Genomic DNA, 25,256 nt, shown 5'->3' on the forward strand with positions numbered 1-25,256 from the left:
TGTGGTTAACAGTTAAAGTTACAATGCTGTTTTAACCCTCATTTTGAGCTCTTATTTTCTGCTATCCTATTTTAAAGCTACTATTGTACTAGCTAATTTGATGTTGACCATCTTTGACACGTTTTATTATAAATCATGGGGAGGTTTATCCCATCCATATTAGTTAGTTATAGAGTCCTCATCGGAAATACTTATCCTACTTTATAAGATGTCCTGTCTGTGTTTGTTGTGATGGTCTGCATTAGAATTTTTCCTATGTGTCATTTATAGACCTAGCAGTAGTGATAATGTTTAGCAAGTGGTTAGCATTTTCAGAAACTATAAATGCATAGTATATGTGTGAGTGGAATATCTAGTTTTGTCTTATTACATATATTGCTGTGTCCAGAAGATTAACCAATTTCACAGTACTTCTTGGGTCCCAAAGTGTCCCTTTTCTGTGTTTCCCGAATTATTCCCCTATGTTTTGCTAATGTAGTGTTCATGGTCTAAGAGTGGCCATTAGTTTTAGTACAGGTATACTGTTTCTATTTAATTTTATTATAATTTATGGAGATAATAGATTAGAATGAGAGAAAAAAATCTTGAGGTTCCTCTTTTTGTCCCTCTCTCCTTTTCTGTTAAAATAGATTTTTATATATAGACGCCTGTTGATAGGCCCAGGATTCTATGAACGTCTCTCCCTCCTTGGGTCTCTAACCTACAGCCACACGTTTACTTTCAATCAAACAAATTGGAGATACAAACAAGTGTGCTACAGGTTTTTGCCATTTTCCTAGACACAAATCAAAAGAAGTACTGTTAATTATTCCTATGGGCTTTGCACCTATGCTTAACTGGAATTAACTGCCTTAATCAATAGGGGGCAAATGCAGTTGTAAATGCTGGTGAGTACCCATGGCTGTAAATTCTTAGTGGCAGGGGTGTGTGCACCCACTCCTGTTTCAGACTGCAGTCCATTTCTGTGCGAGTGTGTACCTGATCTTAGAACCCAAAAGAAAAAAAATTACACTGAATAATAATGGGTTCAGTGTGCAAATACTTCTTTGAAACAGTACTATATTAAAAAGTTAATTAACAAGAAAATTGCAAATAAGCACTCCAGCTAAAACATTAAGTTACTTGAGAAACACAAACAATTATTAAAATTGCTTCAGCAGACCTTCCTGAAACAACATTTATTTAAATATAAGGTACATATATTTATTTTAATATCAAAATCCTTTACAAAGCATGAAATGAATGGAAATAAATTTAAGACATCATTAAAAGATATCTTCACTCATTCAAAATGGACAGAATACGTGAAATAAATTCTCTAACGTTATAGATGAAACCGTAATAGGCGCAGTTATGAAACAAATGCCAATGTTTATAAACAACATAAATACAGGTAATATGGGGCTTCTGCTAGCCAACGGGACTATCTTAACCCCTTGTTTTCTAGAGAGAGAACTTCTAAATGCAAAACAATATGAAAGAAATTGTGATTGACATGAGAAAACCAAGCATGACTGAAGAATTGTCTTTTTTTTGGTGCAGACGTTTGTTTGTTTTTAGTAGAGGCTGCCAGTGATAATAGGCCCCTTTTACAGCCATTGTTTCACATTAAATATAAACTGAAGGTTGTTTCAAAATAGCCAATTCACAACTTTCACAAACATGATAAAGGTGATCACAACCAAATCTTACTGCACATGAATGTGTTGATGCCAAGAAAATTGGAATTCTGAGGACAATGACATAATCATCTCAGTATCAAGGGAAGATGTCAGTATATTGTTTTCGTATATTAATGGAACATTACAGCACAAAATGATTCAAGGGCTATAAGCCCAATTTTATTAAAAAAAAAAAAAAGTCCAAGATTGGCATGGAAGCTTATTCACCAACCAGAAGAATATAATGCTCTTAAACCGGCTGCTAGAGAGCTCTTCCATGAGGAGGCCAGAAATTAGATAAAAAAGGTGTATTGCAAACATGCTTAGCAAACTGTTCTGGGGCTGTATACTCTGGAAACATCTGCACTGGAATGTCCCTTTAAATGATGCAGGGTTGTGTTAATAAGCCACAACCCACAAAATTCCCTAACTTTATTATAATTTCTGTTTGTCATTTGTTGTGGTCAATTTGAAGTACAGACGACATTTTACAAAAGAAACAAACAAAACAAAGACAGTAAACATTTACAGTTTTACATGTGCTCATCAGTCGGTACTGGATCCTGGAGAGGGAATTCCCAGTACAACATCATAAATCTGCATTGGTGCAGAGCAGTTCATAGGCAGAGACAAACATTCACATCTTCTTATCCAGCTTGTGAATGCAATCCCTTGTTGCCTGCTTGTAACAGCAGGTGTTTACCTGAAATATTAAAAGGGAAAAATAGCTTGAAGAGGTATTGAAGAATGAAAGAATATTAAATATATATCACCATATTGAATCACTTTACATTGTATCTAGAAGATGAACTTAATCATATTATGCATATATATTTATGTAAAGTCATACAAACAACATCTCTTAAAGATAGGGTAACTTACTAGATACATGTAGAGAGAGAATATATTATTATTAGAGCTGCAACAACTAATCATTATAATTGATAATAAATTGATTATGAAAATAGTTGTCAACGAATCTCATAATCGATTAGTTGGTTTGCAATTAGTTGGTCTGTGCACAGCACCAGCTGCTTCACTCCAATGAGCTCCTGCACATGATATTGTGTTTTATGGTTATGCCCTTAGCCTAAAGGACGTCTACAGACATTTGCTTTTCACTTTTTCAGGACACTAAGTTTACAACTATTCCTGGCTTATGTGCTGAGCTTGTTATTTACACCTAGCCCTACATTGACGTGAATTATTTGAATTGATGTGCACTATTATCTGTTTGCACAATTATTAGCGGATTGCTTGGTATTGCTGATTATATGTACTGTATAGATAAATGTGTAAGGCTTTGTCCTGTTATTGATGTAAAGTCCTTAGTTTTTTTTTTTTTTATGTAAAAAAAATAAAAATTATATTTTTAATAAATTGTGATAATATGTAACGGATTCAACCTCTATAAGTATATATCTGTTATTTATAGAGCGGTCTAGATATATTTCCCTAACCTTATAGATGGCTATTTACCATTGCATTTAGATATTCAAGATATTTTTTATGTTAGAATGAAGTCCAGGCTTACTTTGTTGAGAGGCACCTTGCCAAGGTGGAAAACACTTTGCCTTGGTGAAAAGCTAACAAAGATAAATATCCCACTTTGGCAAAATTGACAAAACCCTACTTATGCATCTCAGGCACCTCAACAGCATCTGAGCACCTCTTCTCTGCTGCAGGCAAAATAGCTTGGAAAAAGCGAGCCAGCCTCAGCCAGGAGCATGTGGTCATGTTGACATTCCAATGAAAAGTTTCTGAGAGAGTGAATAACAGAATTTTATAAACGGTGATTGTCTAACTCTTTCTAGTTCTACCTCTTTTCAAACAGTTTGTGGTTTTGTTTTGCTTAATTATAAAAATGTGCTCTGCTCCTTAAAAATTGGACAAATGGTTGTTTTAATGTAAAGTTGTAACACTCAATAATTGTTTCCTATATTTTATATAAAATCCACATACTGATTCTTTTTTTTATCGAAGGAAAAAAAAACAAAAACAAAAAACGACAGATTAATCAATTATGAAAATAATAGTTAGTTGCAGAGATAGATATAGCTATAGATATATATATAAAACACGGAAGGGAACTGCACTCTCATACTGGACCGGGTACACATCCCATGACCCTGCAACATGCTCACTGGCACTCACAGGAAGCTGTGCTGTTCCCAGAGTCACAGGCAGTTAACCCCAGTCAGGTCTGGGTGCAAGAACCATAGGGAAAATTACAAAACAAATTAATACAACACACAGAGAAAACCCAGCACTCACTTACAAGCTCTCATCTAAGGATTTAAAAGCAAAAATGGAAAGGTTAGTTACCGCATCTGGCCAAATGGGACAAGCCCAGGTACCTCGTCAAGGTCCTTTCCAATACCTGGGACCCTAAAACAGCCACACAATGCAAGCTTTCAAATCCAAACAAACTGGGAACAAGGGAAGGGTGCACAGGAATATGTAATCACCCTAGACATATACAAAACACGGAAGGGAACTGCAGTCTCATTCTCGTTCCCAGTTCTTTGGATTTGAAAGCTTGCATTGTGTGGCTGTTTTAGGGTCCAAGGTATACACATTATACTTTGATGATGAGAGGTGGGTGCAAATTTGTTTTCTTTTACTCCATCATTTTGGAGTTGCTATGTTCTTCCACAAGGTATTAAGCATTATTAGTTTTACAGATATGTTTAATTACGTTTAAGCTATTGTTCTGCAAAAAAATAACAAATGTGGAAATTGTTACACCTCATTCTTGTCAAGCTGATGAACAATGACACAATATCACTATACATAAAAGGAATAGTGTAGTCAAAATTAAACTCGCATGATTCAGATAGAGGAGCAATTTTAAGCAACTTTCTAATTTACTCCCATTTTTGGTTAAAGGGACATGAAACACAAAGTTTTTCCTTTTATGATTCAGATAAAGTGTAAAATAAATAAATAAAATGTATCGGAAGCATTATATGGCAGCAGTTGTGCAAGAAAGCTTTCAACAATGTTATTTATTTGCACAGGACTAGTACTCTTTTTTTTTTTTATAAATATTTTTATTTGTTTGAGGAAAACACATAATACAACATTATCATACAAAGACAACATTTTAAAAGGTATGAATACAAGGAAATAACAGCAATCATCAACATCAGAATCTAATGTTGTATAACATTTCACGTGAAACGAAGAGAAGAAAGAGAGAGTATCTTCCTCAATTTTATATTAATAGTAAGTAAGTGGGGATATATATATGCTCTCATAGGGTAGTTTGGCGAGGCGTAATGGGGCGAGGAACGGAGAAGAGGATGAGGAGTCAGTAATGGGTTAGAGAAGGAACCAAGGAGAGGGTGAGTACTATGATAGGGCTGTAATATCTAATATTGATGGTATATGGTGTCAGATATAGGTGGTTAAGGTCCTAATAACGTAGGATTAGGTTTAGTTAGGGAATTTTTCCCACCAAGGGGCCCAAGTAGCATGATAGAAATCTAGTTTATTAATGACTGAGTGGGAGTGGGCTTCCATCTTAGATATGTAGTTGACAGTAGTTAAGATCTGTGGGGTGCTAGGAGGAGAAGCTTGTTTCCAGGCTTTTGCGATTTCTAACTTAGTGGCCATCAAAACATAAATGGACAAGGCTTTCTGTGTAGGTGTGAGGGCCGGGAAGTTGAGGTGAAGTAAACCAATTTGGGGGTTAAGCTGTATAAATATGCCTAGGGAGTTAAGTAAGTTAGTTACCCATAACCATGTGGGGGAGAGTTTCGGGCAAAACCACCAAATATGTGCCTGGGTACCAGTTTGTCCACAGCCCCTCCAGCAGAGAGGAGATTGAGGAGTATAAATCTTATGAAGGGTAACTGGGACCAGATGCCATCTCACTGAGATTTTATAGTGAAGTTCCCAAAGGGATGTGGAGTGTAATAACTTTCTGGTAAACTCGAGTTCACTGTACCAGGAGTCGGCGTCAACCGTGAAGTTAAGTTCAGTTTCCCAGGCTATAAACTGGGAGACTTTGTGCTGAGAGGAGGGATCTAATAGTATCTCGTAATGAAACGATAAGGTTCCCTTAAGTTTGTGAGGAAGGGACCATCGTTGTTCCCATTTTGTGTTGATTCTGAGGTACTCTCTGGGGAAACCCCATGATCTGAAAATGGAGGAGAGTCGGAAGGCCTCAAACTTCAACTGGGTTGGGATCCGAAGTTTACTACAAATCGATGTATGAGAGATACCTCCGGTATGTCCATAGAGGTCAGCAACTCGGTCTACTCCAAGGGAGGACCATCTGGAGATATGAGTATCAGGAAGACAGAAAAGAGCACTAGTTATGGTTTGACAAGGGGAAGGGTGGGGGGTAATCGAATCTAAGTGTCTCGTCTGATCCCAGAACTTGAGGGTGTCTAGTATTATTGGGTGTGAAGTACCCAGGTTTTTCCAATAGTGAGAGGGGATCCAAGGGAGGTCACACAGCCTCACTCCCAAAGGAAGTAAAGACCGTTCAATATCTCTCCAACGTGGAGAGTCATCAGAGTGTCCCCAGTCAATCAAGTGGGTTAGGCGTGCGGCTTGATAGTAAAGAATGATATTGGGCATTCCAAGGCCACCTCTATCACATGTTCTTTGGAGTGTTTGTCTCGATGTTCGTGGGTGCTTGCCCTTCCAGACATAACCTGTAATAAGACTCTGAAGCTTATTCAGGATTGGACGAGGCAGATTCAATGGGATAGTGCGGAATAGATATATAATTTTCGGGATAAAAGACATTTTAATGGCGGCAATCCTACCAGTCCACGAGATATCTCGAAAGTCCCAAGACTCTAGTAGTTTTTTCCAATCGGGGAGTTTCTCTGTGAAATTCCTAAGAATGACAGTGGAGGCATTTGGAGAGAGGTGGATACCCAGAATTTTTAAGGAGTGGGGTGACCACTGGAATCGATACCTTTCACGTAGAATGAGGAGATCATGGGGTGTGATATTAACATGTAAAGCTTCAGTTTTGGCAACATTTAATTTATAGTAACTTAGAACCTTAAATTGAGAGATGATCTTGAAGACGGGAGGGAGGGACTTAAGGGGACTAGTCAGCAGGAGGGTTACATCATCCGCATATAGGGAGATGGTGTGCTGGTGTGGGCCTACGGTAACGCCAAGAATATCCGGGGCTATCCTTATGGCTTGAGCTAATGGCTCAATGAAGAAAGCGAATAAGAGCGGGGAAAAGGGACAGCCTTGTCTCGTCCCATTGGTTATGTCGAAGCTCTTAGACTGAAACCCTATACCCTTAACTCTCGCGGATGGACTGGAGTATAGAGCCTGAATAGCAACAACGAATTTGTCAGGGATCCCAAAGACCCGCAGAGTTTCCCATAGGTACTCCCACCTCACCCTATCGAAAGCTTTCTCAGCGTCCAATGATAGGGCTAACGTGGGGGTATCTCCCTTTGCGCACTCCATTAGAATATCTAGAATGCGCCTTGTGGCGTCTGGACCTTCTCTCCGAGGGATAAAACCCACTTGATCTGGATGCATCAGAGCGGGGGTGATGTGGGCAAGTCGATTTGCAATTATCTTTGCGTAGAGTTTGGTGTCGATATTAAGCAGAGAGATTGGGCGATAGCTCCCACACTCCTGAGGATCCTTGCCAGCTTTTAGAATAGTAATGATAGAGGCTTCAAGAAATTCTTTTCGGAAACTACCTTTGATAAACACTTCGTTAAAGACCTTACAAAGAATTGGGGAAATTTGAAGGGAATAGGATTTGTAGAATCGACTTGTGAAGCCATCAGGACCTGGAGACTTCCCAAGTTTAAGGTCTTTAATGGCTAGGGTGACTTCTTGAAGAGAGATAGGGGAAGTTAGAGTCAATATTTCGTTGTGGTCAAGCCGAGGGAGATCTAGAGAGGAGAGGTATTCACGAATACTAGTAGGATCAAGAGTTGTCGTGGGATCTGAAGAGCTCAAATTGTACAGCTGGTGGTAAAAATATCTAAAAGCCTCCCCTATAGCTGTTGGGGAGGTTACGTGACCACCCGTAGTTTTTATGGAGGTGATTTTGGCTTGCGCCATCCGATGTCTTAGCTTTCTGGCTAGCAAGGTAGAAACCTTATTGTTATTATGATAGTAGACCTGTTTAAGTCTGTCTAACATGCGTTGGGATTCACCAACTTCCAAGTCCTTGATCTGGTGAGTGATCTCCGATAGTTGAGTATTAATTGTAGCGGAATAAGAGTGAGAGAACTCAAGTTTCAAGGTCCTAAGTCGACAGTTAAGTGAAGCAAGAGAGGTTCCTCGCGCCTTTCTAATCTGGGTAAATTTGTCAATATAGAAACCTCTGAGGTATGACTTAAGTGTAGCCCATAACAATTCTTCCGAAATAAGGGGAGTGCGATTAGTGCTCAAGAAAGAGGCAAGCGTGGATAAAGTCTCCGCTCTAACTTCAGGGTTAGTTACTAGAAAATCTTTGAGACGCCACGACAAGCCTACTCCATGTAAAGGAGGGTTACCTAGTTCGATTGTCAGGGAGTCATGGTCCGACCAAGAAATTGCCGATATCGTCGCATCTGAGACCATATCTAAGAGGCGTGAGCTTGAGAAAAAGAAGTCAATCCGTGTATGGGACTTGTGAGGGGCTGAATAGAAAGTGTGTTCTCGTCTGTTTGGATGTATAGCTCTCCAAACATCATAGAGATCATACTGCTTGACTAGGTTTTGGAAGGCACAAGATAGTGGGCGCAATGTCCTCTCAGAAGTGGAGATCGGGGGGCCTATCCTGTCTGCTAAAGGATTCCAGATAAGATTGAGATCTCCACCTAAAATCAGTTCACCTTGGGTCACGGCAACTACCGACTCCAGCAGTGATCTAAGAAATCGAATTTGCCCTGAGTTAGGTGCATATGCGTTTACTAGTGTGAATAGTCTGTGGTTGAGTTTACAGATTAAGATGATAAAGCGTGCCTGGGAGTCTTTTTCAATATAAATTGCTTCATATAGGGTAGAGGAGCTGACTAGGATGGCGACCCCTCGGGACTTGGAGTGGAAAGATGATGTGACTACAGTTGGGAATTTTCTGTATGTGTATATGGAATCTTTGTTAACTAGCCAATGCGTCTCCTGAATAAAAGCTACATCAATCTTATGTTTTTATTATTTATTCATGAAAATGCTGTCCTGGCCCTGGGACTGTAATAATATATTTGGACTCTAAAGCTCTTTCTTTTTTTTTTGTTCCCCTTTTAGTGCTAAGATAGTTCTGTTATGTTTATTTTGATAATATCTATGTGCCTAATATTGGGGAGTTTATTGTTTCTATATGTCTAATATGATCCCTGACTTACATACCTAGCTATAGTATTGCCTAATATTTCAGTACAAATTCCTCTGGGTACTACAGACCAATGCTAAGTTTTAATGTTTTGCTATGCCCAATGTTTTGTGCCTTATGTTCTCATCAAGAATATACTGTTTAATTGCTTTGTATTTTCAATGTTTGGGGGAGATTATTGGACATGCCTGTGGGGCTACAATTATATAGGTTTAGGGCTCTTAGTTTGCTTAAAGTAACATTTTATACACCCGTATACTATCATGACACCAGAAAAGGAAAACTTGCAGGTTTATGTTAGGTAAGGCTACGTCCCCCCCACCCCCTTTCCCTATGTTAATACTGTCCAGGTTTAGACACGTGATTCACCCTGTTGTGTGGCATAGGGCCCATGTCCACACGATAGGGGGGTCTGATATGGTATAGATGTCTACATGGGTCCCCCTTTTCTATGATGATAGATCTAAATTACACGGGCTTTAGTTATTGTCTGTACTATTTTGATGTGATGTCTCTACCTGCCCTGATAGGTATCCCACCACTTGCTACGTCATATGTTATAGCCATGTGTATGTATATTACCACATATCATAGTTTCAACAGCATCAGTGAACCAGTGCTTCTTGCTCAGTGTATATTTGCAAACTTATCTCTGCCTGAGCTCCCATCAGCTTACTTAATTAGGTTAGTTGTTAATTTTCTCTCTCCTAGTATGTTTCTATATTACTAGGCTCCGCCCCCCCCCCTTTTAGACACAAATTCTATTTGTGTTATCCCCTTCTACGGGGACTGGAGAAGTCAGTTTCGTATCTAGATACACTTCTCCTTTTGGTGATCCTGTGGTTCACCATACCTGATAAAGTATTTAAAACCTCACCTGATTAATACTGATACACTCGGTTCAAACCTATAAGACACCCATTAAATTGTCTGAACTGAATAGTTGGTCTTTAGTGTTTTATTCTGATTTCTCTTTGTTCATCTGTTCAATATTAGCTCTTCTCATCATCCTCTATGTGAAAATTGAAATCCTTATAGGAGATGATTCCTAAACTGACTTTATGAAGTCCCTAGAAAGTTAAGTTAATTGATAGTACTGAAGTACTTGTTTGCCCCTGTGTTTACAGTCTGTTCACACTATTTAAAAATGAGGTTTATATTCAAAATAATTAAAAATGAGGTTTATGCTGTAGATATTTTATTTCATGCTTGATATGCCTGATTTAAATGATCTGTATTCCCATCAACAGCTATATTTACTATGTCATCACAACAATATATTGTTTGCATATATGTGCATTTTTTTGTAGTCACCTGCGTTGTGACACCTGCTGTATTGCTTAATCCTCAATAAAAAAATATCTTCAAAAAAAAAAAAAAAAAAAAGCTACATCAATCTTATTGCGTGATAACATATTAAGCATTAAACTACGTTTGGTAGGGGAATTAAGCCCTTGAGCGTTAAGGGTTAAAAATTTCAATTCTGACATCATGGGATCAGAACTATATGTCTCCGATTCCTAATTTGTGTAACTATGAGAGCAGTATGGTTAGAGAAGGGACACTAGTTTAATTGTGAAGAGCCCACTTATTGGAATGAGGGGAGAGGGAAGCAGCGGACGAAAGCCGCTCAAATTGGGGGATAAAGGAATATAGGGGGGGGGGAGCAATGGGGGGTTGGAGTTGCTTAAATAAGGAACCTTTAATTAGGATCTTTCGTGGTGTGGAGATAGAGATGCAGACCTAAGAGTGGAAGGAGAGGTTAAAAGATTAAAAAGAGGGAGGAGGTAAGAGAGTGTCCACTAGAAGGGTTAGTACTGAAAGGGGGGAGGGAAGGGGTATTTACTGTGGTGTGCTATCCGTAGCAACTATTATCAGTTGGATTTCAAAAAAGTGAAGTCCTACCGAGAGCAGTGTGAGCGGGTCTAAGTGCAAGAGGGAGGGGACAAGGTTAGTATAATATGGAGAACTAAGGGAGAAGGGGGGGGGATGCCTGATTAGGGTTCTGCTTCACTCAATGTATTAAGATGAATAAGGGGAGAGTAACTAAGGGAAGTAGCTTAGGGGCAGTAAAACATATGGAGGGTGATAATTATTGAGGGAGGTGAATCTGTACAATACTAGAAAAGTAGAGTAAAGACAGCATACATAACATTTCAAACATTGTAACTATATCAAATTAAAACAAAACAAAAACATCTTGTCAAACATTGCAAATAGGTGAGCTGTACAGTAAAATTATATAAGAGATCTCGGAGGAGATTGACAACATTACATCTCTATCATATGTAGAACATCACAACGGTATTGTCTGTAATAGACTAGGAGTGCGTAAATAATAACTAGAGAGCTGTTTTCACTGTGTGAGGGATAGAGAGAGGTTTGGCTTACTAAGGTCCAGTCAATAATCTTAACATGATATACGAGTTATAAGATATGATAGATAGTCTATGAGAACCTGAGGACTAAGCAAAAACACCAGTTATCTTCCAGAGGGTCTAGTATGATTAGTTAAAAGTTGCCGTCTATGATAACTAATAAGTTAAGTCGAGCCGTCACACTGAGATTAGGGTAGGTTCTACCATGAGGGAGTGTGTCTCACTATGTTAAAGTGGCGCCTGAGTATTTTAAGGTCTAAGGTGAGATGTTCAGAGTTAGTAAGTTGTCAAAGCTAATAGATGCGTCGTAAGGAGCGTACTTGTGGAAAGATCCCCAGTGTAGAATCGACTATAGTTAAATAAATAAATTAAAAAAAAAAAAAAAAAAAGGAAAAAAGAAGGAGAAAAACAAAAGAAGAGAGAGAGAGAAAAAGAAAAACAGAAACCAAACACATGATCAAATAGAAAAAGCACAACATTTACAGATAAGATTTACATTTACATTACCCTTCCAGCTTCTTCTAGACACTGTTGTTTAAGAGTCCCATGAGGATAAACAGTGCCGTTCGGGGGGGGACTTCAGGAGGAGGGGGGAACAGGTAAAAGTGGTAGCTAAATATAAAGAACCAGAGTGGACAAAAGTGGGCAGAAGAGGGGCAGTCCGGTATGAGTAGGCCCATATGGGTCTAGCAGGGTATATCACAGTACATTAGAAATCAGAAGTCTCTCTTCATATTAGAGGTAGTTGCAGTTGTGGGGGCGATGGTGATGGGGGTCTTGCTCTAGAAGATTGAAAGTTGAAAACTTGGCGTTGAGGCTGCCCAGAGACAGTTGCAGCGTTGAGCTTCCCGAAAGTGTTCTGAGGAGCCTGGGGAAGATTGTCAGTCGTGAGGAGTTTCAGAGATTGTAGAATTTGGAAACCTTGTTCAAGAGTAGTGATGGTATAGGCTGTATCTTTGTACTGAAAAAATATACGGACAGGGAAGCCCCACCGGTATTTGATGTTGTTATTGCGAAGACATTGAGTGACTTGGTGGAAAAGTCTTCTGCTAGACAGGGTATGGGCAGAAAGGTCTGGGAAAATCTGTATATCCCTAAATGGCTCCTTCAAAGTCTTTTTCTGGAATGAGGTCCTAATAATTCTTTCTTTAAATGTGAAGTAGTGTAACCTCACGATTACATCTCTGGGGGACCCCATGGGTGCATTTCTCGGTCTGAGAACTCTGTGGGCCCTGTCAATTAGACTTTCCTGAGGAGGGGTAGGGCCTAGTAGCTCTGTGAAGAAGGATTGTAAATGGGTAGATAATTCCGTTGGGGTAATTTCCTCAGGGATGCCTCGTATTCTGAGGTTATTCCGACGTGACCTGTCCTCCTGATCTGCAAGTTTGGTCTCCAGACCAGATATCATTTCGGCTAGAGATTGGGTATAACTTAGAAGGTTGGAGTGATCAACATGTAGGTCTTCTTGTTTTTTTTCTAGAGAATCTGTTCTCTCCCCCAGAAGGGAGATATCTCTCTTCAATTCGGAAACAGAGGCTTTAAGTTCTTGCTTTAGTGAAGTATAGTGGGAGTCCATTTTGTTTGAGAGATCTTTAATGGAGTCAAGAATAGTGGAGGAGGAATGGGCTAGTCTTTCTGTAGAGAGGGAGAGGGATCGGGAAGATTCCTTGGGAAAGATGGTAGAGTCTCTAGAGTCGTCATCAGAGAGGTCCTGGTCGGTAGTGTTCTTGTATGAGAAATGATCTGAAAGTGTCCGTGTCGGAATATCTCCGTGTTTCGGTTTTTTTCTTTGTGAGTGAGGCATTTTACTCATGGTTGACCTTATGGACAAGGAACTCACTTGGGGAGACTCTGAAGGCGCTTGTAGTGGTAGAGCGTGGAGCAGAGATAATATATCAGGCACCCCCCAGGTGGCGGTGCCTAGCCTAGCATGAAAAAGTGAGCAGCTGGTTAGAAACGGGTAGGCAGGTGAGTGAGCTGGTGGTGGTCTCTCACTAAAACTGGTTTATGTCTTCTCAGGATTCACATAGATCTTGGTTAAGTACGTGGAGTGGGAGGCTTGAATACTGAGTGACTCTCTCCCCAGGGGATTGCTCTCTGCCGAGCGAGTAAGGAAAAGGGGAGTATGGGGTATGACCTGCGGGCACAGTGGGCCTGCAGGAAAGGGGGGGGGAGAGAGGTCAGGTGAGGACAATGTCAGAGAGATTCACGCTATGAGGCAAGCAAGTACTCCAGGAAGGGTGTTGGTGAGGTACGGTGGCTGAGGAGAATAGTAACACCTGTGGAGAGCAAGTAAGAATTTGGAGGTGTCCACAGATAACAGAGCAGTTAGTCCTCAAACTCTAGGTTAGAGCTGGCTTGAATAGAAGCTGCAGTGTTCATATATATGAAGTAAACATGGAATATGCTGTAGTAAACTTTGGGGGTCTCAGGAAGGGACAACCTCATATATAAGGAAATAGAGACTAATTTTTCCTCAATACATTGCTGAGAAGCACTGAAGTAGTGAAAATCTTGGAATGTAATGTCACAGCTTTAAATGTGGTGTGTTCTGTCACTAGTCTGCAAACACAGTATACTGACTTAGGCAGCCTATGGAGGGTAGTCAAAATTAAAGTGAGACACAGTGAGATGGATCTGTGCACGTAGATTCCCAGAATAAATAAGTTATGGGGCAATGTAGTACAGTGTACTCTGCCTCTGCCATAGATGGTCTGAGGGGTCTGTAGCTTTAGAAAGTAAGTTGGGTAGATATAGTGGCCCCAGAATTGTGTATATCAAGCATACGGTATGTGGATCCCACGTGGGGGTAGCTTACCCTTAATGTCCGGACTGCGATGTTTTCTCCAGGTCTCACTGGGGTTCAGCAAGTGGAGGAGTGAGCTCTGGCCTCGGTTGTGACACGCCGCGTGTCAGGGAAAGCAGATGAGAGAAGTCAGGCAGTATCACTTATGCCCAGCAGCGGTAGTATCCCCGGCGGGGGGGCGGTAGAGAAGTGGCCTCCCTCCGGTAAGATCATACAGCCGCGGTGACTGAAAGGCTGTGTGAGGGTAGCCGCTGAGACCAGGTGGTGAAGGGTCCGGCAGGTACACTGCGTCTGGTGAAGCTGGTATACCCGGCAAGGGAGCGGTAGAGAAGGGATTTCCCTCCGGTGAGCGTAATCAGCTGTAAATGTTGAAATACTGTGTGGGGTCGGCTGTTGAGACCGGGTGGAGTGAGTATCGTCCGGGAGGCAGCTGGATCAATTGGAGATCAAGGGTGGTGAGATCAGGAAGCCTGAGGTAGTTTGGGCTTCTTGGAGGAACAAGTCCGGAAGTAGAGTATCAGGAGCGCCACAAGGGAGTGTGACGCAGCAAGGAAATTTTCTTAAGTCAGTTAAAAAAGTAGAAAAATATACAGAGGGCGACTCCTAGTGCAAATCAGTTGATACAGTTGTAAGCCCCAAATGATCCCTTTAGAGAGATACTCACATATTATGGAGCACACTATAGTGCTAATGAGGCAAGCTGGGTATATTATGGTGGCCCAGCGCACATAACACTCTGGCAAGCAGTGGATCAATGTAGCAAATAAAAGATAGGAGACTCCAGAAGTATATCAAAAATGAGTTTTATAAAAATAAATAAATGAACATAAAAACAATCAGTAAAACAATCAGTAAAACATGTTTTACTGATTGTTTTTATGTTCATTTATTTATTTTTATAAAACTCATTTTTGATATACTTCTGGAGTCTCCTATCTTTTATTTGCTACATTGATCCACTGCTTGCCAGAGTGTTATGTGCGCTGGGCCACCATAATATACCCAGCTTGCCTCATTAGCACTATAGTGTGCTCCATAATATGTGAGTATCTCTCTAAAGGGATCATTTGGGGCTTACAACTGTATCAACTGATTTGCACTAGGAGTCGCCCTCTGTATATTTTTCCAGTTTTCCAGATCTTTTCCATTCAAGAGGAGCAGCCCTTCTCATGGTGCACAGTCAACTGGGACACTGATAAGTTTCCAGACCATCTACCTAGGCATTATCGTTGCCTTCACTACATGTGAGTACAAAATCTGCTAATATATATTATCTACTTACAAAAATTGGCTACACTAGGAGGCGCCCTTTCTTTTTTTGTTTCAGTTAAAAAAGTAGGATTTAGAGTGAAATCCGATCTTTAGACTTGTAGAGAGGTAGTCCCCATGGGTTAGGGAGATAAAGTAGGATAAATAAAATAGTTGGGTAAGGGTTTAAGGATGTGAAAAAGGAAAAAAAACAGCGTTGGTCTGCAGAGCTCTGCTTAGATGCGACCTCTTGCTATGATGGCAAACTCCGCCCCCCAGGACTAGTACTCTTACCATGTGCACACTACCTAACTAGGTATCTTGGTTAACAAAAAATATGAAAAGATACAAAGATGAACATAACATAGCTGCAAAACAGTGTGCGAGATGTTCTAAGGCGGAAAATTAAAACATACCTTCCTCATCCACCTCCTGCCATTGGAGGAGGGCTGGGTCCTGCGCCATGATTTATTCGACCCATCCTTCGACGAGGCAGTCCAGGTGGTCTGCATGCGATTTAAAAAAAAAAAAAAAAAAAATCAATCAGAAACCGTGGACCTCTTAAAGGGACACTAAACCTAATTTTTTTTCTTTCATGATTCAGATAGAGCAAGCAATTTTAAGCAACTTTTTAATTTACTCCATTTATCAATGTTTCTTTGTTCTCTTGCTATCTATTTAAAAATCAGAAATGTAAAGCTCAATAGCCGGCCCATTTTTGGTTGAGAACCTGGGTTATGATTGCTTATTGTTTTGCTAAAAGTAGCCACCAAAAAACAAGCGCTATCCAGGGTGCTAAACTAAAAATGGGCCGACTCCTAAGCTTACATTCCTGCTTTTAAAATAAAGATAGCAAGATTACAAAGAAAAATTGATAATAGGAGTAAATTAGAAAGTTGCATAAAATTGATTGCTCTATCTGAATCATGAAAGCAAATTTTTTGGTTTAGTGTCCCTTTAACCAGAAAGATCTATACAAGCCTGTACAGTTTTAGTGGCACTATTAATAAATATATTTATATTTTATATTAAATAATTAACTTTAGAATAGAATCCAAGCAGTTCTATAACAAAAAATAAAATAAATAAAAAATACCCTCTGCCATCATCAAATCTTGTGTTGGAAGAGGAGTTCACGCATCCCCTTCTCGTCACGTCGGGTCTAATTATGCTCTGGAAGCTATGGAAAACCAATACAGACATTAGCAAATTGTGTATTATCTTTGTACAAAACACACATGAACAAAAACACAGAAATCAGTCTGGAAACTGCACTACATGTTTAATACAGTAATAAAGTCTTGCATTTGCTTAGGGACATTCTAACGCAAATATTAATAACCCTAGACAATTATGGGTTTAACACTCGCAAAAGTTAAAGGGACATTAAACACTAAATAAATGCTAGATAGAATGATGCATTAAAAAAAAAGATTAGACCATGACTAACATGTAGATGTATTTTTTAAAGTTTCATTAGTTCTTTAAAAAGTGACAAAATAAGTGTAAAGTTTTAGTGTCTATAAAACACTGGGAGCTGCCATGTTGTAACTTAGGTTACCTTCTCTGCTGTGGCCAATTAGGGTCAGTTATAAATAGGTCACTAGAGTGTGCAGCCAATGGTTGTGCTGGATTTAACAGTGTTCTGCACTTCCATTTCTAACAGGAACTGAAAGGCTCACAATTTCAGAATGGAATTACAGGCAAAGAGGACAAAATAAATAATGAAAGTATATTGCACAGTTGTTTTATTATATACAATTTATCATTTTATATTACCACCTCAGAGTGTTTAATGTCCCTTTAAGTCCCGCTTGGGACCTGCAAGCCGTGCAGGCTTTAGGCAGGACATAGTTGATCACTGGCAGGCTCATGAAACTGCTGCTCCTGATTGGATGTGACTGGTCAGCCAGCTCAGAAGCTGCAAGGCTTGCAGCTCCCAAGTTGGACTTTACTTATGTGCTTAAGAAGGTTAAAAACACATTTATCTAGAATCAGTATGGCAAAAAAATGCCCTAATGAATTAGAGCACATAATATTTGCATTGAAACATCCTTTTAAAGGGATAGTGAAATAAAGAAAACACCTTCATGATTCAGATAGAGAAAGCAATTTTAAACAACATTCCAATATACAACTATTATCTAACTCAGTGATTTTTAACCTTTTTTTTGCCGTGGCACACTTTTTTACATTAAAATATCCTGTGGCACACCACCATCCCAAAATTTTAAAAAAAAATCACACATTGTAGCCTAATACAGTGTGTATATATATATACATATACACACACACACACACACACATATACTGTATGTATTGTGCTGTTATGCCATGCCTCCTACAAACTACCCCTGCACTGGGAGTAAAAAACAAGCAAAGTTTAAAAAAATATGTCACACTGTTGTCAGTCTGCCGCGGCACACTGGTTGAAAAACACTGATCTAACTTACAGCTAGATTACAAGTGTTGCGGTACGGCTTTTAACGCTGCATAATGGCCAGGACATGTCGGTATAGCTATACCACAAACATTTTAGCATGTAAAGCAACGTCCATTCTGCACTTAAAAAAAATAAATAAAAAAAATAAGACGTTTTTGTGTGGGATTTTCATTGCGCCAGTATTGCAAGTTGTGTTTTCAGGCTAAAATGCTTGTGTTACATCCTATACCGACACGATCCATACCGTCATCTGGAGAGCAGTAGTTATGGATTTAGCGAAACAAATAGGTTTCACAAAACTCATAACTAAAGTGTTACAAAGTACATTAACACCCATAAACTACCTATAAACCACTAAACCGCCGCCCTCCTGCATCTTAAACACTATTTAAAACTTTTTAACCCCTAATCTGCCATCCACATAATTTAAATATATTAACCCCTAATCTGCTGCTCCCCGACATCGCCGCCACTATAATAAAAAGTTATTATCCCCTAAACCTCCGGCCTCCCACATAGTCGCCACTATAATAAAGTTAATAACCCCTAAACCTCCGGCCTCCAACATCACCGCCATTAAATAAACCTATTAACCTCTAAACCGCCGGCCCGCCACATTGCAAAACACTAAATTAAACTATTAACCCCTAAACCCTAACTGTAAATTAAAATTACAATATAACTATATTAAAAAAACAAATACACCTAACACTACGAAAAAAATGTAATCTAAAATTACAAAAAATAAAAAAAATGAAATAATCAAAAATAAAAACAAATTACACCTAATCTAATAGCCCTATAAAAATAAAAACACCCCCTAACCTACAATAAACTACCAATAGCCCTTAAAAGGTTAAGTTAATCAGCTCTTTTACCTGGAAAAAAAATAAAATAAAGTGCCCACCAACAGTAAACCCCCCCACAAAACCAACCCCTCAAAATAAAAAAAAAAACTAAGCTACCCATTGTATGGGCATTGCCCTTAAAAAAAAATTCAGCTCTTTTTCACTGCCCTTAAAATGGCATTCAGCTCTTTTACAAAAGCCCAAAGCCCTAATCTAAAAAAAAATAACCCACCTAAAAAAAAAAAAAAAAAATCAATGAAGGTGTCGCCACCTGGATGAAGATGGATGTCCGGACTTCAGGAACCGTGAGTAGATATTCTGGGTTTAGTGTTAGGGGTTTTTTTTAGATTAGGGTTTGGGCTTGGGCTTTTATAAAATAGCTGAATGCCCTTTTAAGGGCAATTCCCATACAAATGCCCCTTTAGGGTCAATGGGTAGCTAAGTTGGTTTTTTTTAGAGTTAGTTTTTTTTTTATTTTGGGGGGTTGATTGGGTGGGGGGGTTACTGTTGGGGTGACTTTGTATTTTTTAATTTTTTTTTTTTACAGGTAAAAGAGCTGTTTAACTTCGGGAAACGCCCTACAAAAGGCCCTTTTAAGGGCTATTGGTAGTTTATTATAGGCTAGGGGTTGTTTTTATTCTGGGGGGGCTTTTTTTTTTTAGGTGTATTTGCTTTTATTTTTGTTTATCTTTATTTTTTTCGTAGTGTTAGATTTTTTTAAATTTTGTAATTTAGATTTTTTTAATTTTATTAGAATAGTTATGTTAGGTTAATTTATAGTTGGTTTGTTTGGAAGTATGTGTGGGTGCTGGTTTAGGGTCCCAGGAAGGGGGAGACCTTGTCGTGGTCCTGGGCTTGATCCTTTGGCGCCAAATGTAACTGACTTGCCCCAGTTTTGCTTTTAAACATTACTGTGAATCTGCTGGCGAGTGCCAGGTTTTCTGCGTGTTGTGTTGATAATGCTTCTCTGCGGGCCTGTCACCCAGACTGCTCTGGGGTTAACTGCCTGGGTTGCTGGGAACCATTCTTTTAAGAGTTCTTAGTCCCAATGAATAAAAACTTCCAGCAAATGGTACTCCTGTACCCATTCAGATGTGCACTTACTTTAAAGGACCTCAATCGATATGAGGTAAGTAGATGGTGTATAATTGATTGCCTCCCAGAGTATGGATCCAGTAGTTTGTGTGTTGCACACAATCCTCAGGTTTTGCTGTCTTTAAATTCAAACAGCCTCTAGCATTTTCTAGTTTGAGAAAAAGGGCTTGATGTACTAAGCAGCAGTTAGAACCGTGTGGGTATTCTTACTGTAATGTAAAAAGCAGCTAGCACGTTTGTTTGATTGACAGGTCACAAGACAGCCGGACAGCGGACGCTATTCCCAAGTCAGTAACAGTATTAAAAAATTCAAAAAAACACCTCCAAGCGCTCTCCAATGGTAACACCCTCAATATTCCAATCGTTGGTGACTCAATAACCATGGAAAGAAACACAAAGCCAGAAGAGGCTGTGTATTAGCTGAGGGAGATGTCTTGAGGTTGTTACCATTGTCGAGCGCTTGGAGGTGTTTGGAAGTTTCTAATACTAAAGACAGCAAAACCTGAGGATTTTGTGCAACACACAAACTACTGGATCCATACTCAGAGCGCTCCACTTGTAATCTAGCCCTAAATAATTTATGCAAAATTTGAAAAGGAAACACCTTATTTTGGCACTGGTCTGAAATTTCCAATCACTGAAGGTGATGCTGGTGTCATTCCAGACAAGCCCTGAACTTGCACATAAGCCCTGGGAAGTGGTAACACTGGTACATTTAACTACTTACTTAAAAAGCAGAGAATTTTGAAAAGGATATAAATGGCAAACAAGACCGATATTACACAATGCTTACGAATGTGAGAAAAATATGGAATACCCCATTAACCTGCACTTGAAATTCAACCAGCCTCTAGTATTTTCTAAGGATGATCTAGTTTGAGAAAAAGGGCTTGATGTACTAAGCAGCAGTTAGAACCGTGTGGGTATTCTTACTGTAATGTAAGAAGTAGCTAGCACGTTTGTTTGATTGACAGGTCACAAGAGAGCCGGACAGCGGACGCTATTCCCAAGTCAGTAACCTTGACAGTCCACTAAATAGTACATTGGGCCTAAAGTTACTCTACGAAACCCAACAGTAAGCTTAAGTTGCATATTTGGTTTAATTGCCCTTGCAAAATAATAAACACAAATATCAGCATAAAAATTAAATCTTGATTGCACCAGAATTAGTTTAGAATCGGAAAGGGTCGGTAATGGGTTTTCAAATAAAAGTTCATTTTTCTAAAAGGGACTCATGTTCAAAACTTGAAAAACAATATTAAAATACTCACAACATGACAACGAAGTCTGCAACCCCCCAAAAAAGATCTGATATAAATGACAGCCGCCATGGCGATCTTTGGCCATTTAACACTTGTCCTAAAAAAAAAAAAAAAATTTCATTAATTGAAATGCCCCAAAAGTAAAACTTAATCAGGGGGTTTAATAGTCTGACTAAAAGATATCTGAAACTTATCTCACACTCCAATATACAGCACCCAGTACACATGCTTTATGTAAAAATATTCACATACCTAATTACCTATGCAATAACACAGACATCTCACTGTTCAATATATACCCCATAAAACATGTCTCACAATTAGATATACTGTATACCAGTGCATATGTTCAAAAATTAGGAGCCAGTAAGAATATTTAGGAGCCAGGCATATTTTTTAGGAGCCAGACAGTTGGAATTGTATATAGATATATGGAGAATAACCCAAAAAGTTAGGAGCCAGGGGTAAAATTCTAGGAGCCAGTGGCTCCCAGGTTTGTCGAGCCCTGCTGTATACAATAAAACACACATCTCACCATTAGATACATATACAGTACTGTGCAAAAGTTTTAGGCAGGTGTGAAAAAAAAAATGCTGTAAAGTAAAAATAGAAATGTAAATGTTTTTTTTTTTTTTTCAGTTAACAAAATGCAAAGTCAGTGAACAGAAGAAAAATCTAAATCAAATCATTTTATGTGATCACCCTTTGCCTTAAAAACAGCATTGATTCTTCCACGTATACTTGAGCAAAGTCAGGGATTTAGTAGGCATATAGTCAGGTGCATGATTAAACAATTGTACCAAACAGGTGCTAATGATCATCAATTTTATATGTTGGATGAAACACAATAATTAACTGTAACAAAAACAGCTGTGTAGGAGGAAAAAAAACTGGGTGAGGAACAGACAAATTCTGCTAACAAGGTGAGGTTTCTGAAGACAGTTTAAAGTGAAAGTAAATCCTAGCGTTTTACAAACGCTAGGAATGACTTTTGAAACAAATAAAAGGGGACTTTCATTCATGAAGTATAAGATACTTCATGTAGAAAGCTCCTTTGTTTTAACTGTTCACCGTTCTTAGCTGCTACAGCAGCGCACGGCTAAAAAAAATTGTTTGCTAAGGAGGTATCTTATTACTTCATGAATGAAAGTCCCCTTTATTTGTTTCAAAAGTCAATCCTAACATTTGTAAAACTCTAGGATTTAGTTTCACTTTAACGTCAAAAGTCATACACCATGGCAAGACTGAGCACAGCAACAAGACACAAGGTAATTATACTCCCAACAGTCTCTCCAAGGAAGAAATTTCCAGATATCCTGTTGAAGCTCTTCTGAACAAGCACAAAGAAACGGCAATGTTGAGGACCGTAGACGCAGTTGTGGGTGAAAGAAACAGTGCAGCAGTTGAAAGACACGATGCCTACTTCCCTTTGAAATTGGAAGATATATAGTAGTGCCATTAGCTCAGAATTGGCAGAAACCAGTGGGACCCTGGTACACCTATCTACTGTCCAAAAGAACTCTGCTCATAAGTGGTCTTCATGGAAGACTTGCGGCCAAAAAGCTATACCTCTGATGTGGAAACAAGGCCAAGTGACTCAACTATTCACAGAAACACAGGAACTGGGGTGCAAAGTTTGAAATATTTGGCTGTAGAAGGACTGGAGAGCGGCACAAAAATTACTGTCTGCAGGCAACAGTAAAGCATGGTGGAGGTTCCTTGCAAGTTTCGGGCTGCATTTCTATAAATGGAGCTAGGGATTTAGTTAAAAATGAACAGTTCCCTCTATGTTGAGACATACAGGCAGATACTTATCCATCATGCAATACAATCAGGGAGGTATCCAACTGGCCCCAAATTTATTCTGGAGCATGACAACGACCACAAACTTACAGTCACTGTAATTAAGAACTATCTTCAGCATAAAGAATAACAAAAAGTCCTGGAAAATTCTATAGCCCCGCAGAGCCATGATCACAACATAATTGAGTCTGTCTGGGATTAAATGAAGACACATAAGCAACTGAGGCTGCCTAAACCCACAGAAGACCTGTGGTTAGTTCTCCAAGATGTATGGAACAACCTACCTGCCAAGTTCCTTAAAACTACGTGCAGAAGAATTGTTGTTGTTCTGAAGGCAAAGAGTGGTCACACCAAATATTGATTGGATTTATTCTGTTCACTCATTTTGTTAATTCATAAAAAAATAAACTATTAACAGTTCTATCTTTGAAAGCATTGTTCCTTAACAGCATTTTTTCACACCTGCCTAAACCTTTTGCACAGTAGTGTATTTTTTAGTGAAAATGTCATAATCAATGCGCTGCTGTTTTGCAATGCTGATCTGTATTTGACTGTTCTCTTCAAACAGCTGAACATAGCATACACTCTCGTATTGAGAAACAGTCTTGACAAAGATCCCTGTGAGGACTGAAACGATGAATGACTGAATTGATGAACAATTAATAAAATGTGTGCTAGCCAAGTCCTGTGAGTGCCTCTTCTTTCCTTGAAGTTTCTACCTATCTACCATAGAGTGCACCCAGGCAATACACCCTTACAGTGAGTGCTTGGATCCCATTGAAAAGGCTCTGTTGTGAGCCGAAACGTTTGGATTGGGCTTTTTTGCATTTCCATTAAAAGCTGTTTGATACAAATCCTTGTTTAATGTGCCTGCTTTGGGGTTCCCGATACGCATTTGCGGTGAGTGGGATCCTTGGAACTTTCTGTATACTATTTAAAGCAGTGCACTAGGGCGTTTGCCTTCCTATCTACGCCAAGATATATAGAGTACAGTGTGTGTGTGTGTATATGTATATATATATATATATATATATATATATATACACACTATAACACACACATAGGTCTCACCATTAGATAGATATACACACTATAACACACACACAGGTCTCACCATTAGATAGATATACACACTATAACACACACATAGGTCTCACCATTATATATATATATATATATATATATATATATATATATATATATATATATATATACTATAACACACACAGGTCTCACCATTAGATATATATATATATATATATACACTATAACACACACATAGGTCTCACCATTAGATAATATATATATATACACACACTATAACAATAACATAGGTATCACCATTAGAAATATACACTATAACACACACATAGGTCTCACCATTAGATATATATACTATAACACACACATAGGTCTCACCATTAGATATATATACTATAACACACACATAGGTCGCACCATTAGATAGATGATAGATAATATATATATATATATATATATATATATATATATATATATATATATACATACACTATAACAATAACATAGGTATCACCATTATATATATATATATATATATATATATATATATATATATATATATATATATATATATATATATATATATATATATATATATATATATATACTATAAAACACACATAGGTCTCACCATTAGATATATACACCATTTTTACTCTCAGCAGCTGGAACTACGGCTGCTCCTGGTGAGTCACTGCTGAACTGACGGATATCCGGGTCACGTGGACCCCATGCAGGGAGGTGGAAGCTGCTGATTGGCAGAAATGTAATTTGGACTGCATTGCCATAGTTACGACCAACATGTAACTCTTTAACCCCTAGACAAAAAGAGTTTGTAAATATGATGCAAGGGAATGAAATCTAAAAGTACATTTATTTACAAAGGCTGCTGAAGCTGTTCATTTTATTTCATGTTTACATATAATGCAAATGTTATGCTAATTACAATTACTGGTATTAAATATAGTATCAGCTATTAATTCTTCCTCATTAGGTATTTCAGTGTCTACTGCAAGTTACCCTTTTATTTGTATATGTGCGAATTCACACCCACTGATTGTATGCGCTTTGATTGGACGTGTGATACACTAGAATTCTAAGGACCTTTAGAGCAGCTTGTCACTCATGGATAATACCTCATCGTTAAGGAAATTTATTTTTTACATTTTATTATTGACACTGTCTCTGGGTCAACAGAGAAACCACCAAAATCTGCCATAGTTAGCTCTTGGTTGTCCCTATCTCACAGGTTTAGCTTCTGGTTGTCCCTCATACACAGGGTTAGCTTCTGGTTGTCTCCGACTCTCCGTTAGATTTAGCCCCGAGTTGTCGAGAAGGGTCGTTTTTGTTCTT

General features: G+C 38.8%; 1 protein-coding gene across 1 annotated transcript; it reads right to left on the reverse strand.

Annotated features, from left to right (window-relative positions):
• Positions 1-1,139: 1,139 nt before the first annotated feature.
• Positions 1,140-24,631, reverse strand: SELENOK (selenoprotein K). The gene is made up of 5 exons (XM_053720742.1): positions 24,535-24,631; positions 21,069-21,156; positions 16,508-16,591; positions 15,828-15,917; positions 1,140-2,364 (listed from the first exon to the last, which is right to left on the reverse strand). The coding sequence occupies exons 1-5, from the start codon at positions 24,551-24,553 to the stop codon at positions 2,361-2,363; spliced, it is 285 nt and encodes a 94-aa protein (XP_053576717.1). The 5' UTR covers positions 24,554-24,631; the 3' UTR covers positions 1,140-2,360.
• Between the last annotated feature and the right edge of the window lie 625 nt (positions 24,632-25,256).

The sequence above is a fragment of the Bombina bombina genome, chromosome 7 (genome assembly GCF_027579735.1).
Source record: "Bombina bombina isolate aBomBom1 chromosome 7, aBomBom1.pri, whole genome shotgun sequence".
Taxonomy (NCBI): Eukaryota; Metazoa; Chordata; class Amphibia; order Anura; family Bombinatoridae; genus Bombina; species Bombina bombina.